The sequence below is a fragment of the Coregonus lavaretus genome (genome assembly GCF_964263955.1).
Source record: "Coregonus lavaretus genome assembly, chromosome: 25".
NCBI classification, from domain to species: Eukaryota; Metazoa; Chordata; class Actinopteri; order Salmoniformes; family Salmonidae; genus Coregonus; species Coregonus lavaretus.
This window is the reverse complement of record NC_140012.1, coordinates 25,780,117-25,790,199: the sequence shown is the minus strand read 5'-3', so window position 1 is coordinate 25,790,199 and position 10,083 is coordinate 25,780,117. Positions and strand designations below refer to the sequence as shown.

The following is a 10,083-nucleotide window of genomic DNA, read 5'->3' as shown; positions in this document are numbered from 1 at the left end:
AAACTGATTAAGAAGGCTGATTCAGTTATTGGGAGTTAGTTATTGGCCAGGACAGAGCAGAGAACCCGACTGAAACTGGATATCTGTATAGTACTTCCAATGACCTTAGGAGTACTTTTAACAACGTCTTGTAATGCCAAAGTGCTCAACAGAAAGATTTAAGAGGTCCGTTTGATCTAATGCAATCGTTTTTTTATTTGATTTCTTTAGCCGTACTTGAGGGGTAGCCTACTTAGACTGGGTTCCTCCATGATTGTAAAATGTTGTAGGCCTATATTTTATTGTATAGTTGCTATATATTGATAGTAAGATAGGATTATTAGGCTCCCACTTCTGCCCTACAAATGTAAAACGCAGGAACTACTCAATTTACTTTACTGCAAAATCTGACTTCAAATAATTTTTCTAGACAGCCATTTCTGATAATCCATGATACATTCTGATCAACTCGATTGTTCTTGTGTCAGGAAACCATTACAACAGATCAAATATGTTTTACCAAATTCATAGTTACTGCGTTTTGCCTTTGTAGGGCAGTCTTGCCAAAGTAGTATAGTTTTATCGATTGAACTATTGCCGGGTCACATCCCTGGTGCCCTTGTAGACTTGGACAGTAAGCCTTCCCAGTCTAGTCCACTGATGCAGTCCCAGCGCACAAACTTAGGCTACAACAGTCAATCTCTGTTTTACCTGATCGTCAATAAAGACAGTGATCTGTGTGACAATAAATAATCTACACTCTCAGAAAGAAAGCGTTTTATCTGATCTTAAATGGTTCTATCTGGAACCTTTTATTTTAGAGGGTTCCCCTACAGGCACAAATGGTGCCCCAAAGCACTCTTATTTTTCTGAGTGTACTGTGAATAACATCTCAATATACTGTCAACAATGTTGAGCAACTACTAAGGCTCAAAGGATTTTCTCATTTTTCTCTCTGATCATTTTAATGGTTGTGCAGACAGGACATACCAGTTTTTTTTTATTGGACAAATGCAGGCCAATAAATAAACTAGCTACACTATCACAGATCTAATTAAAACGCAAAATACAATTGTTTCTTCTATTATTATACATTATATGCAGAGTAATATATGCAGAGTAATTGTTTTTTCTTAAATTTGGTGCGGAATACAACAAATTGATTAATTATATGGTCAGTTCCGGTACTACGGAATCATGGGAGTTTGAGTTTCACAGTCCGTCACTCACAGCCCGCCACTTAAATCATGAGTCTGAAATAAATAAATAATTCGCTAAAATGTATTTCCATGTGCTTATACGATTTATTTTATTGATTGTCTTTTTACATAAATGATAACAACAGGGAGTAGATTTTTAAACAGCTAGCTAAAAGGCCTACACGCTCCCGGGAACCAACAAGCTAACATTACATTACAACAACAATGTTGGCCAGAGTGAATAAAGATCACTTCCAGTATACAAGATGATAAAGCAATATACATAACTGATTAAAATAAAATAATATTCTAGAATTATGCGAGCCGAAATACAGAAACTATTAGATTATTGGTCATATCTTATCCGATAACTTACCTCGCTTTCACTTTAAAATAGCTAGCTAGCTATGTCCAAATAAGCAGTTATGTTTATTTGTACTAATAGCACAAACTCGGAGAGCATCGAGTTAAGGGATTCAGAAGGGGCATGGCATTGATGGAGTTCGATGCGCCAAGAGTTTGTGCTATTAGTACATAAAAACATTGTGCTCATTTGTACATATAGTACATAATTAATGAGAGACTGGGTTGCAACAGGTGGCAGCACAGAGACCCTGAGGTATGACGTCGCAGCTGGACCCTATTGCAGGTAGGTTCAGTGGGTAGGTTTGCTGTCAGCAGGATGACTCCACCCACAGCCCCACACATACAGTACCAGTCAAAAGTTTGGACACACCTACTCATTCAAGGATTTTTCTTTATGTTTACTATTTTTTACATTGTAGAATAATAGCGAAGACATCAAAACTATGAAATAAGTATATGGAATCATGTAGTAACCAAAAAAGTGTTAAACAAATCAAAATATATTTCATATTTGAGATTCTTCAAATAGCCACCCTTTGCCTTGACGACAGCTTTGCACACTCTTGGCATTCTCTCAACCAGCTTCACCTGGAATGCTTTTCCAACAGTCTTGAAGGAGTTCCCACATATGCTGAGCACTTGTTGGCTGCTTTTCCTTCAGTAGGAATGGAGGGAAAAAGAGAGGCAGAGGAGGTCTAAGAGAGAGAGAGAGGGAGGAAGAGGGTGAGCTTGAGTCAGTTAAAAATAGTGAGAAAAACGGAGATGGTTTGTTAAAGAAGAATGGTAGAAAGAGTAAGCAGAGTGAGCTGAAGATAGGAGGAGAAATGGAAGTGAATGAGGGCAATGTATCGGAGGTGGTAGGTGTGGTGAAGTTCTTGGCGCCAGAGGCTTGCACCGAGGGTCAGGATAAAAATGAGTCTGTGATAGTAGGAGTGACGTTTTTGGAAAAAGTGGACCCTTGCCTTTTGGCTGATCCATTCGTGGTTTCAGGGTGGGTGAAAACAGAGTTGGGTGCTGTGGAATCGGTGAGGGTAACCAGAAGTGGTCTTGTGATAATTGTTTGTGTTTCTGCTGGTCAGAGGGAGGAGGCGCTCCGTGTTAAATGAATGGGGGCAAGAGATGTGAATTGTTTTGCTCTCAAGAAAAGGGCGCCATTGAAAGGAGTGATTACTGGGATAGCGGTAAATGTGAAAGCTGACCAACTGAAGGGGAAGATTCCCGGTGTTTGTGATGCTCGTCGTTTGGTGCGACGCAGACAGGGTGGCGTGAGTGGTGAAACAGAAGAGACATTGTCTGTTCTTTTCAGTTTTGATGTTGAGTCTTTGCCCGACAAAGTGATGTTAGGATATATAAGTTATCCTGTACGAGTTTTGTGCCGAATACATTACGTTGTTACAGGTGTCAAACTTATGGGCATGTGGCAGCAGTGTGTAGAAGGGAGGTTCCAAGGTGTGAGAAGTGTGCAGAAGGGCATGAGACAAAGGAATGTGTAGCATTGGGGAAAGTAGTGGTATGTGCTAATTGTAGGGGTGCCCATGCGCCTGGGGATCAGAAATGTCCCATGAGAGAGAGGCAGGTTGAGGTTTCCAGGGTAAGAGTAGTGAAGAAGTTGTCATATGCTGAGGCAGTGAATAAAGTAGAGGAAGATGGGTCAAGGGGGAGGAGTGGTGAGAGTAGTAGATATGTACCAGTACAGAGGGATAGGCCAACAAGTGATATACAGCTCTGGAAAAAATTAAGAGACCACTGCAAAAATATAAATTTCTCTGGTTTTACTATTTATAGGTATGTGTTTGGGTGAAATTAACATTTTTGTTTTATTCTATAAACTACTGACAACATTTCTCCCAAATTCCAAATAAAAATATTGTCATTTAGAGCATTTATTTGCAGAAAATGACAACTGGTCAAAATAACAAAAAAGATGCAGTGTTGTAAGACCTCGAATAATGCAAAGAAAATAAGTTAATGTTCATTTTTAAACAACACACTAATGTTTTAACTAAGGAAGAGTTCAGAAATCTATATTTGGTGGAATAACCCTGATTTTCAATCACAGCTTTCATGTGTCTTGGCATGCCCTCCACCAGTCTTTCACATTGATGTTGCGTGACTTTATGCCACTCCTGGCGCAAAAATTCAAGCAGCTCGGCTTTGTTTGATGGCTTGTGACCATCCATCTTCCTCTTGATCACATTCCAAAAGTTTTCAATGGGGTTCAGGTCTGGAGATTGGGCTGGCCATGACAGGGTCTTGATCTGGTGGTCCTCCATCCACACCTTGATTGACCTGGCTGTGTGGCATGGCGCATTGTCCTGCTGGAAAAAAAACTATCCTCAGAGTTGGGGAACAATGTCAGAGCAAAAGGAAGCAAGTTTTCTTCCAGGACAACCTTGTACGTGGCTTGATTCATGCGTCCTTCACAAAGACAAATCTGCCCGATTCCAGCATAGCTGAACACCCCCAGATCATCACCGATCCTCCACCAAATTTCACAGTGGGTGCGAGACACTGTGGCTTGTAGGCCTCTCCAGGTCTCCATCTAACCATTAGACGACCAGGTGTTGGGCAAAGCTGAAAATTGGACTCATCAGAGAAGATGACCTTACTGCACTCCTCTACGGTCCAATCCTAATGGTCTTTTGCAAACCTCAGCCTGGCTCTTCTTTGCTTCTCATTGATGAAGGGCTTTTTTCTAGCTTTGCACGACTTCAGCCCTGCCCCTAGGAGCCTGTTTCGAACCGTCCTCACCGTGCACTTCACCCCAGCTGCCGTTTGCCATTCTTTTTGTAGGTCACTTGATGTCATCCTACGGTTGTTGAGTGACATTCGAATGAGTTGGCGGTCATCCCGGTCAGTAGAGAGTCGTTTTCGCCCTCTGCCGGTCTGTAGCTTTGTTGTCCCCAATGTCTGCTGCTTGACCTTGTTCTTATGAACCGCCATCTTTGAAATTTTAAGGATGGAAGCAACCTGACGCTCACTGTATCCCTCTGCCAGTAAAGCCAGAATTTAACGCTTCTTTTCCTCACTCAAAACTTTCCTTTTCAACTCTTTTGGCATGGTCAATAGTTATTTTTTTATTAATATTACTTTTGAGGTACTATTAGCACTGTTTTTGCCATCCAGCTGGTCCTATTGCAAGAGGATAGTGATGACCACAGCAGTGGTATGTGGTTTTTATACTTTTCCTCGTTAAATAAGATTAGGTTCGTGTGATCACCTAATCAGTACCTAATTCAGTAGAATGAGGTGTGCATGTGTTGGAATTCAACAGACACGGGAATGGAATGGCTGTCATACATGTAGAGATGCTGATTTAAGAAAAATTTGCAGTTGTCTCTTAATTTTTTCCAGAGCTGTATGTTTCAGTAAGATTGAATTTTTAGCATTTATAGCAATGGTTATTAATTGTACTGCAGGGATGGAACGTAAGTCGAAGAAAATTGAGGTTGTGGTGGCAGCGGCAGAGAGGTATTTGGGTGTGCGAGTCTTGACATCAGAAGAGTTACAGAGAGTGTTAAGTGGTGATGTCCCATCATTTCAGGTCGAGGGCATGAGGTAGGAATGAATATATTTAAATAGTGGAGTAGGGTGGTGTTAATTATTAATAATATTTTTGAATTTGTGAGTGTAGTGTTAGATGGTAGAGTATTTCTTTATTTTTCAAGCAAAATATAAGGGAGTTGTACTCCAGTCTAGTAGGTGGCGGTAATGCAACAAATTGGATGCCAACCGCCGTTAAACCTCATCGAAAAAGAAGACGGACGTCAACATCAGGAAGAAGAGGACAACTTTTGTTTTCATTGCAGCCGTTTCAATCTAAATCACGGTTTAATGCTTTTTTGTTGTTGTGATAACTGAATTCTGTGAACTTAGTTTTCTTACTTGCTGACAACATGTATGACTAACGTTAGCTGGTTTGTCAGCCGCTAGCCCACCTGGTGATAGCTAGTTGTAACCGGAATTTGATTTGGTGAAATGGTGCTACCAGAGAAAGCAGAATAAACAAACAGAATATAGTCGATACACATTATACAAACAGACAGTACACCAGCTAGGGTGTTTTCTTCAAACAGTCGAGATGACGGATGCAAGGTGAGTTGAGTACCCAGCTACATGTTTCCTTGTTCATTGATGTTACACTCAACTGCAAGGAACCATAATTGTGTAGAATGAAAACACCTGCATACATGTACCAAAGCCATTTGTGTCATGATGATTATATTTCATAACAGCTCTGAACCAGCTGGAACCATCAAGGCCATTGACAGGCACTCTGTGCATCAGATCTGCTCTGGACAAGTTGTGTTGACCCTGGCCACAGCTGTCAAGGAACTGGTTGAGAACAGTATTGATGCAGGGGCCACCAATGTAGGTAAGTGCTTTGCAAATACTGTACTGTAGATCAACTGTGGAGGTAGTATGGTTTTTGTTTTGGAAATGCATGTTGTTGATGTTGCACAGATCCCTAATATGGAGAGTTGTTTCCACATATTTGTAGACATTAAATTGAAGGACAGCGGAACAGAGCTTGTGGAAGTGTCTGACAACGGCAAAGGAGTGCAAGAGGCTAATTTTGAAGGACTAAGTGAGTAACACCATTTATCTGCCAATTGTATGTTTGTATATTGCATACTGTAATATACTGTATTTATAGGATACTGTACTCAGGCCCTTGATTTCATCCTCCTGCCCACAGCCTTGAAGCACCACACATCGAAGCTGAAGGATTTCTCTGACCTTATCCACGTGGAAACATTTGGCTTCCGAGGGGAAGCCCTCAGCTCTCTATGTGCCCTCAGGTAAAGCTGTGTTCTATCTCTATATCTCCTGGATGGATGGAGAGTATAACGTAATTGTCCTTATTCCAAGAGTCAGATGCAAGTTCCCAACTCTCCTCTGCAGTATTATCAGCTGACCTCCTCTCTTCCCTCCCCAGTGACCTCAATGTTGTGACCTGTCATGAGGCTGCCCAGGTGGGCACCAGGCTGGTGTTTGACCACAACGGTCACCTGACCCAACGGTCGCCCCACCCCAGGCAGCAGGGCACCACGGTCAGCCTGTCGCAGCTCTTCTACACCCTGCCCGTCCGACACAAGGAGTTCCAACGCAACATCAAGAAGGTCAGTTATTATTAGTCACTAGTCAGTCATATTCGTTTTAGTCTAGACTGAGTGGTGTGTCATGCTGTGTTTGGACAGTACATTACTCAACCACAACAACACAGCTGACTAGAAGAACAACTCTCCTTTAAAAGGAATGTTCAACACACTACTTTAACTGGTTGTATTCTACTGGTTGTATTTTCTTCAGAACTGGTGTAGGGAATGCATAAAGTATTGTGCTCTCTCTTTGTATGTGTGCAGGAATACACCAAGATGATTCACGTGCTCCAATCCTACTGCATCATCTCTACAGGGGTTCGTATCACATGCACCAACCAGACGGGACAGGGCAAACGCACCCCGGTCCTCTGCACCAGCGGCAGACAAAGCATGAGGGACAACATTGGAGCCATATTTGGCCCCAAACAGTTGCAGAGTCTGCTTCTATTCCAGCAGCTCTCCCCTACAGACAACATCAAGGAGGACTATGGACTGAATAACGCAGACCTACCCAAAAACCTCTTCACAATCTCCGGTTTTGTGTCGCGAGGGGATCATGGTGTCGGGAGAAGTGCCACAGACAGACAGTTCTATTACATCAACAACCGACCGTGTGATCCTTCTAAGGTGTCCAAGGTTGTGAATGAAGTGTATCACACGTTTAACAGACATCAGTATCCATTTGTTGCATTGAACATCACTGTTGCCTCAGAGTGTGTGGATGTGAACGTCACTCCAGACAAGCGTCAGATCTTCCTCCAGGAGGAGAAGCTCCTGCTAGCAATCATGAAGAGCTCTCTCATCGCCATGTATGAGACTGAAGTCAACAAGATCAGCCTCAACCACATGTCCTTCTCCACCACCAGTAAACACACTTTACAAGATTCCTACAGACTAGCAGAGCCTCCATCTGATATGGAAGGATGCCAGGTTCCATCATCTGAGACGGGTCCTGAAGCTGGAGATGATTCAGAGTCTGTGATACCAAGCCCCCGGTCATCTCTCAACCTGGCTGAATTAAAGGCTGCTTTCTCAATGCACAACAGCCCAGGCAGTGGGTCCAAGTCGAACACTACTAAAGCTGCCAACACTGGTCCAACGCAGAAGAAGCTGCAGTCTTTCTTCGGAGGCTCTGAGAAGAGTCAGAAAACACACAGGCCAAGTTTACAATCTCCTTTGAAATCCAGTCAAGGTGCAGTGAAATGTTCTCCTGTGGGGAGGTCTGTGCTGGAAGGGTTCCGGTATGGAAGGACGCAGGACAGCGACGTAGACTCTGGCAGAGAGAGCGTCCTGTCGGAGCACAGCTCCCCCACAGCCACCCCAGAGAGCCTCTATGCTACTACAGGGTCAGAGTTGAACTCGCCAGACATCACAGTAGATGACGAAGCCAGTATAAAAAGCGAGGCACTCGATGAACCTTTGGACGAGGAAAGCACAGTTGCTAGGCACTTTGACCGGCAGATTGAACCACATGTTTCAGAGAAGTCTGAGGAGATGAGCTTCAGTCCCAACACCAAGAAGGCCAAACTAGAGGATGACCAGTTCTCCTCAGAGAACAAGACCACACATTCAGCTGGTTCTGAAGGATCCTCTGGGTCTAATGTGGACGCCCCATTCTGTGTACAGAAGAGGGCAGTGCCACTGCAGTTCTCTGTACAGGAGCTGAGTGGGAGGGTGAGAAGGCTGCAGGAACAGCGTAGAGAGAAGGCTGAAGACGGTCTGCGCTACAGACGCTTCAGAGCCAAGATCAGCCCTGGAGAGAATCAGAGTGCTGAGGATGAGCTGAAGAAAGAGATATGGTGGGAATTGAACTGCTATTTTTGATTATTGTTGGTTAATTGTAAGGACTATTTTTTCCTGACTACTATGTCTGACCAGGAAAAACTAGCTTCATAAAAGCAAGTGGCACAATTTCATCTTATTTTTTAATTGCATTTCTGAACCAATTTTTAGGTGCACGTTGCCTTTGTCAGGGTTGACATAACATAACAATATGATTATATCCCGTTTTTAAGTCTGTTGAAATGTTCCCATCTGTAATCCCCACAGCAAAGACAGTTTTAAGGACATGCAGATAATCGGCCAGTTTAACCTGGGCTTCATCATAACTAAGCTCAACTCTGACATCTTCATGATCGACCAGCACGCCACTGACGAGAAGTACAACTTTGAGATGCTTCAACAACACACCGCACTGCAAGGACAGAGACTCATTGTGTAAGGAATCACTGACGTTCACCACCACTTTTATATAGTTAACTTACTCATTTTGTGTTATAAGTATTTTTTTTATGGTGTTTTCAGTCCACAGAATCTCCACCTCACAGCAGTCAGCGAGAACGTTCTCATGGAGAACCTTGAGATCTTCAGAAAGAACGGCTTTGATTTCCTCATAGATGAGGAGGGTAAGTAAAATAGAAAACAACACGCTCACTCAGTCCTATATTTAGTGGGGTAAAATATACCCTGCCATAAGAAATTAGAATAGCACTCTTTCAAAATAGCATGCATGGGTATGGCTCCTATCTGTTTTCTGATTCTGAATTCCATTGCGCTCTGTGTTCCAGCCCAGGTGATGGAGCGGGTGAAGCTGGTGTCCCTGCCCACCAGTAAAAACTGGACGTTTGGTCCGGGGGACATCGAGGAGCTCATCTTCATGTTGAGTGACAGCCCGGGGGTCATGTGTCGGCCGTCTCGTGTCAGGCAAATGTTCGCCTCCAGGGCCTGCAGGAAGTCGGTGAGTGTCTGTTTATATGTTTTTATAATGTATTCATGTGATTGATTTGTTGTCCATGACTTGTGATTTAATGAGCTATATGATTTCAGCACTAAATAAGAAGTGTTAGTACAAATGCACCAGTTATAATGTATGTTATGCAGTGATTGAAAGTGTAAATGTTTGTTTGGTATTTTAGACATACTTTTGCACTAGTTTTCCAGCGACACAATTTTCATTTGAGCTCTGGTCCAATGATGCTATGTACTCTGTCTCCCACGTAAGGTGATGATCGGTACTGCTCTGAGCACGAGTGAGATGAAGAAGCTTGTGGTTCATATGGGGGAGATAGAGCAGCCGTGGAACTGTCCACATGGCAGACCCACTATGAGACACCTTGCTAACTTGAACATCATCTCACAAGACTGAAGTTTACATTGGTTTCTCAACTCAGCTGGACCGGCTCAAAGAGATATACTGAATACCTCTCTAAACAGTGTTGGCCTGCTCTTATATATCTGAATAGACACAAGGTTGCTAACTCATTATGTAAAATCGAGCACTGTTAGATTATTTTTATTGTCAAATAAATATGGACTGAAGAAAAAAATAACGTTTTACCAATTTAACACTGCATGTTCATGTTCAGCCTTCATAGTTTTATATTTCTACAAATTTCATTTTTAAGTATGCATTCAATAAAATAATCTAAACACAA

The 10,083-nt window shown here is 42.6% G+C and overlaps 1 protein-coding gene across 1 annotated transcript; it reads left to right on the top strand.

The window, feature by feature from the left end:
* Nucleotides 1-5,302: 5,302 nt before the first annotated feature.
* On the top strand, nt 5,303-10,082 carry LOC311100997 (mismatch repair endonuclease PMS2-like). The gene is made up of 10 exons (XM_084142004.1): nt 5,303-5,639; nt 5,780-5,919; nt 6,046-6,132; nt 6,244-6,346; nt 6,484-6,667; nt 6,911-8,448; nt 8,699-8,866; nt 8,954-9,054; nt 9,217-9,386; nt 9,651-10,082. Exons 1-10 carry the CDS (start codon nt 5,626-5,628, stop codon nt 9,792-9,794), a joined length of 2,649 nt encoding a protein of 882 aa, XP_083998130.1. The 5' UTR covers nt 5,303-5,625; the 3' UTR covers nt 9,795-10,082.
* The last annotated feature ends 1 nt before the right edge of the window (nt 10,083 follows it).